Consider the following 6,498-nt stretch of genomic DNA (forward strand, 5'->3'; position numbering starts at 1 on the left):
TCTATTCATAAAAAAAGGATCGGTCAAAAATATTGTTTTTTTAAAGTGACAACATCCTGACACAATTTAGTTGCCGGGTCCTTCATAATAATACTTAAGAGTCGTCATTGTGCTACTGAACACACCGTCTGCTGAGAGGGACAAACACAGACGTTAAGTGGACAGAGAGAGGCCATATTTGAAATAAAAGTCAAATCTACTGGAACCCACCGTCTAACATGGAGCACCACATGAGACTCACAAGGATTTGAACAACGACCCAACGCAAACAATGTATTTGCTTTTAAGAGTGAAATACCAGCACTTGAAACGCTACTGATCAAAAAGCAAACCCAGGGAAAGATGGAAAAGGAGAGAAAGATTCACATTGAAGATAGAGGCATCCAATTAATTAACGAAGACAATGTTGTGGAAACCTGGTGGGACTGACTGGAGGAGTGAGACCTTACATGGTCAAATTGCAAGAATGACAACATTGAATGAATATATCGCCAGAACAGCTGAACTGTTTTTTCCATCAGTTTTGAAATCGCCCTGACGAAACCAGCCCAGCTACCATAAAATGCTACAAAACGACATCCCACCATGGAGAAATGTGTATACCTTGTTAGTTTGTATTCAGATAACTGGAATACCGGCCCAGTTTGGCAGCATTGCACACCGTTGCTAATTTAGCGGGCTACACTGAGGTTCGGGAAAAAATGAGGACCGCAGATGCTGGAGTTAAGAGTCGAGAGTGTGGTACTGGAAAAGCACAGTCAGTCAGGCAGCATCGAAGCACCAGGAGGATCGAAGATTCGAGTTTCCTGATGAAGAGCTTATTGGGTCTGGCAATGCCTTTAATCTAACATCTCCAGCGGATTATCACATCTGTCAGTGAAATGTCACTCAATTTCTGTCCCTATTGATTAGCCAACCTCCTGCAAAATGTTAATATTTAATCTGATGTCATCTATGTGTGTTCCTTCTTCAACAACAATTTTCAAACACGCATTCCCCAAAACAATCATACACACACACACACACACACACACACACACACACACACACACACACACACACACACACACACACACACACACACACACACACACACACACACACACACACACACACACACACACACACACACACACACACACACACACACACACACACCACTTTCCCTTCTCCTTGTCCAAAGGAGACTCAGCGGCACAAAGTTGTGGCAGATCTATTTAGTGTCACGGACAGCAACGGCTGCAAATCTTCCCGTTATCAACATTTAGCTATTGTAGTCGAAAACATGGTGCTGGAAAAGCACAGTCGGTCAGGCAATGTCAGACGAGAAGGGAAATCGACATTTGGTGCAAAAGCCCTTTATCAGCACTTCGTTACCCACTATCTATTGGAAACCACTAACTGTCCCAATTATCATCTATTTACCCTCTAACCAGATCCTGTCAACTACTTTATCTGTCCAACCGTTCTTCTCTCTCTTTCGACTCTGACCCCATCTACCATTTACTCGTTACCCCCTCCCGCACCCCACATTCTACATGTAAACTGTCATTTTCCCAGCTGCCCTGGGTTCTGAAGAAGGGCCATCGGACCCGAAGTGTTAATATTGCTTTCTCTTCAGAGATGTGCCAGGCCTGCTGAGGATTTCCTGCAACTTCTGGTTTTGTTTTAGTTGATTTTGTTGATACGTTCAGCTGATTATTTGTACATGGCAAGAAAATGATGCATTTCAATCGGTATCTTCAGACGTGATTGCTAACTGCGAAGAATCAAGTGAAAGAAGTCAATTGCATTTTTTAATGGACTTGAAATATGTAGCTTTATTTACAGTAGAATAAGTTAATGTATAATTACATTTTTCGTAATTAGAAATGTGAACGTGACCATCAATGAAACACGTTCTATGACAGTGGGGAATTAACTGCCTTCCATAACATGTTTACTTGTGTCAATAAATTTAAATATTTTGCAACATTAGCATCCCACTCGAGTTCCAGCAAGGCACTAACACAGTCCGATTGCCTGTAGCACGAAGGCAAAGCTCACTTCAGAGAGAATGCATTATCCAATTGACAATGTGTTAAAAATATACTATAATACGCTTGCTGTTATTGGTGTCCCTGGTAGGTTACATTTTTTTCATTTTTCATTGCAAAACTGAATTTGTATCAATCCTTTGGTGCCTGGTGATATCCATTTTCATTCTGTGGATGCTTATGTTGATATCTAATGCAAAGTCACACATATGCAGGTACTAATTCAGTGATATAGTTCCGTTCAGCCAAATGACTTCAATGATACTGCAAGTTGCAGTTATTTCCTCGTATGCACGAAAAATCATGCTTGACGCCTGTTGGTTGTCTAAATTATGAAGTTGATATCTTCACTACAGTTAATAATATCAGGAAAGTCTCTGAGGTAAACTACAATTTGGAGCACCTGTCAGTGCAATTTTGAATTGATATTAATTATAAACTCAACAATGATAGTGGATATCAGTAAACTCTGCAAACGGAAGCATTGTTCCCTGAGGAAGTGCACTAAGTGTAGCTTAGTGATCCTAATTTTGATGTTATTTTGGCAGTATTTGTTATTGCAGAGTTATATGCAGTTTGCTTTGCTTACGGGAAGTTGATTGTAATTTTTCAAAATAATTGTTTGAGAAACTACATATTATCCAATGTACAAAACAGTATTAAGTTGAAAACGGAGAGACTGGTCAGTCTTCTTTTTTGTCCATTTCAAGATAAATGCCTTGTTGCTGTTCTTTCGATGTGATCTACTGAAAAAGACGATTGTCAACTGTTTGTTGTCAGAGAAACACTGGGATAATGTTGTTAACAAACTCATGACCTCCATACATTTGATGTATGAATAATTTGAGGGCCTGGGTGTTACGTTATGAATTGTCATGCCGCCAAAAATTGTCTCCTTTGCGTAATGAATGAGCTCCAGCTATTGTTCGGGTAAAACATGGTGAGGCAGAATTAAAACTGCATAAAACGGTAATCAAAGATCCAAATTAATTGAATGTTTTCAGATTATAACTCTTTCAAAAAGTGAACATCTGCAGACCACTGTATGAAGTTTTAAGCTCAGAACTTGTCGAGTATTCGGTGTGTTCAAGTCAGAGTGGAGATAGGATTCAAAAGAAAATTAACCAACCCCACATCTACCTCTATTCCAAACAGTATTTGGAAATTATGAACCCATTTTCTCTCACACAGTTAATATAGTCGCCATTGCGATCTTATCCAAGGGAAAGTGCGGTCTCTCAAAGTGCACCACTTACTACTTGGTGGCCATGGCAACAGCGGATCTGCAATTTATGATCACCGAAGTCACACTATGGCGGATCATTTATTACTACTTCCCGGGATCTTTCATTTTCATTACTCCGGTCTGTAGTGTTATCAATGTCTTGCGACGTGTCACCACTGAATGCTCTGTCTGGTTCACGGTTACTTTCACTTTAGATCGATGTATAGCCATTTGTTGTCATAAATTAAAACCAAAATATTGCACTGAGAAAATTGCTCATATGGTTCTAGCAACAACCTCGATTGTGCTCTTTTTGAAAGATGTCACCTACTACTTCACGCAAGAACCTGGAAAGATAATTAACAATATCCCATGGTTCTGTTACATCAAGCCAAGCTACTACAATGAAATTGGATGGATAATTTTTGATTGGTTTGATAATATTATGACTCCATTGCTCCCATTCGCATTCATTTTATTGCTCAATGCTCTGACAGTGAAATACATTTTAGTGAGTAGTAGAGTCCATAAGGGACTAAGAGGACATAGTACCGCAGAGAATTGTGGTGACCCAGAGATGGAAAGCAGGAGGCGGTCTGTGGTTTTACTTTTCACTATATCGGGCAGCTTCATTCTTCTGTGGTTCGTGCATGTTGTCGATTTCCTCTATTACAACTTTACAGGAGCAAATGCCAGGGCTTACAACAATTCGGAATTCATATTTCAAAGAGTTGGGTTTATGTTGCGAAACTTAAATTGCTGCACGAACACGTTTATTTACCTGGCGACTCAGTCTAAATTCAGACAGCAAGTCAAGAATGCCGTGAGATTTCCTGTTTCAGCAATGTTTCAATTCTCTCAGAAGTAGCTAAATTAGAACATTGCACAATTGAGTTCCAAGGATCAATTTCACAGATATAATATTTCACACCCGGATCTCAGGATAGAGTCCAGCACAATTCCATGACGAATTGCTGGTATAATTAATGTCAAAGGAGAAGGATGGTCGATACTGTCACACCTGAACGACAAGAAGAGGATCATCAGTCACTATCTCATTTCCACAGCCATGTGTATAATTTCCTGTCTCCTGTTATATTGTTCAGAAAGCAGTAAACTACATCGTGCAAAAGAAATACTGCAGCGTCTTTGTTCTTATTCATATCGGTTGATTGTTAATGCATTGATTCTTCATTCTTTATTATTCGGTCCCTTCAATTCTGTCAATCCCAAAACGCAACACTTCTCCATATCTCTGTCTTTGTGTGTTTGTTTGTGTGTGTGTGTGTGTGTGTGTGTGTGTGTGTGTGTGTGTGTGTGTGTGTGTGTGTGTGTGTGTGTGTGTGTGTGTGTGTTTGTATGTGTGTGTGTGTGTGTGTTTGTATGTGTGTGTGTTTGTGTGTGTGTGTGCTCGGAACATGAATCGAGCTGTTCAAATTCGGAACATCTTGGCTTTGGACAGTGGTACCAGGCACTTATTACTGAGGCACTTTAGGCCAGCAGCACTAATTATCTGAAAATAATTCATGGACTGCAGGTCCTGCGAATGAATTATTCGATCATTTTTACTCAGTTACAGTGAAAAGATTAGACCTGCTCAGCGAAGCGCAGATGTGTGTACCAGTGGAATCACCATGCAGCCATGGAAACGATTAATACACCGTGTGTTGCTTCATGCTAATAATTCTTACACGTCAACATTCAGCAATTATAGGGTGCACTCAGTAATCCTACAAAGTATGGGCTCAGACATAAATTCTGCAGATTTATCCAATTCGTTCATTCGAACATCAACACTTGCCAACAGATGATGAGGCAGCCGTCATTTATCAAACTTAAGAATTGTAAATCACGGAGTTTTATTTCAGAGATTTGACCATTTGACCATCATGTCTGCACCACCTCACTGAATGGTCATCGTGACTTAGTGTAATTTCTATTCCTCGTCTTCACAACGTAGAATATTATTTCTATTGAAATAATCATCCAATGACCTCTCTAATACATCAACTGTACCCACTGAATCGACATATTCCTCCCCCTGAATTCCAGATTATAAATGCTCGATGTGTTAGAAGGAACAATCTCATATTGCCTCTGTAGCAAGAAGCATAATATCTGTGCACGCACATTAGTTAACGTTATGAAGAGTTTCAAGATCTCATTGTCATATCAATTCTCGAGCTATCAGAATACATTAGATGCTCGGGCCTATGTGGCGAGTAACTCATCTCCGATCCCCAAAATGTATGACCAGTATCTAAAAGGGAAATGAGAATTGCTTGGATCAGTGAAGATCAAAGAACACCGTAAGCTTCTCAATGCAATGCAGCAAGAATTGAAGTCGTGACTCTTCCTCACGTTCCATTTGCAAAATAAGACACTAATTCTCACCGGACTTTAAACAAAAGATACCTGTGAACAGCTTATTTAAGCATGAAGCTTCTGATACGACATGCATCTATTAAACCACAGAAAATATTCTCCAGAATAGAGCCCTAAATAAGGTCTTAAATAAGTTTTTGTTAATCTAACCATTACTTCTTAGTTGGAGACTGACTCGTCACAAGTCTGCGGAAGACAAGAATCATCAAATTTGCAGTTAGTAAGGGAGACGTTCTGTGTGGTGGTTTTTTTTCTCTCTCCATATGAGAGAACAACTGAATGAGTAAATTGGAGCACTTAGTGAATTAAGAGTTCAGTGTTCTGAGGGAAGGCGTGCTTCATTTAACATTTATTGTCATGCGTTTATTGATTTGGGAACGGAGTTCAACGAAGGTGGGTGGACTTTTTTTAAGCCTCGAGCATTTCGTTTCCAATTTTGTTCATCAGTACGATCACGTAAATCTGTATCTGCTATTATTAGAAGCAGTAATACTACGGATCGCATTGTATCATCAGTAATGTGAAATGAACCCACTGCGATTAGATAATTTGTGCACTGAAGATTTGTTAATGAAAACTTAATTCATTAGAAAAAATGATTAATTAGTACATTTCAGAGATGTTCTTAAGATAGTGGACGTTAAATTTATAAATTGACGGTCATGGATGATATTATTATTCCGGGATAACTCAAATATAATTAGCGTTTTCAATCGTTGGCTCTTCGGCTTAAAATTGTTAATCTGGACACCAAGGTGGAACATCAAAGACAGGAAAATAATCAAAGCAGTGATTTTTTTTTTTCTTTTACGGCCGACTTTTCAGATTTGCACAATGGTCATTGAAACTAAG

At 39.2% G+C, this 6,498-nt stretch overlaps 1 protein-coding gene across 1 annotated transcript; it reads left to right on the top strand.

Moving 5' to 3' along the window:
* Positions 1-2,056: 2,056 nt before the first annotated feature.
* LOC148136310 (putative G protein-coupled receptor 139) lies at positions 2,057-4,129 on the top strand. The gene is made up of 2 exons (XM_087983612.1): positions 2,057-2,123; positions 3,228-4,129. Exons 1-2 carry the CDS (start codon positions 2,057-2,059, stop codon positions 4,127-4,129), a joined length of 969 nt encoding a protein of 322 aa, XP_087839738.1.
* The last annotated feature ends 2,369 nt before the right edge of the window (positions 4,130-6,498 follow it).

This window comes from Chiloscyllium plagiosum, unplaced genomic scaffold (assembly GCF_037043375.1).
Source record: "Chiloscyllium plagiosum isolate Xiang-an unplaced genomic scaffold, Cpla_swu_hap1 HiC_scaffold_46, whole genome shotgun sequence".
NCBI lineage: Eukaryota > Metazoa > Chordata > Chondrichthyes > Orectolobiformes > Hemiscylliidae > Chiloscyllium > Chiloscyllium plagiosum.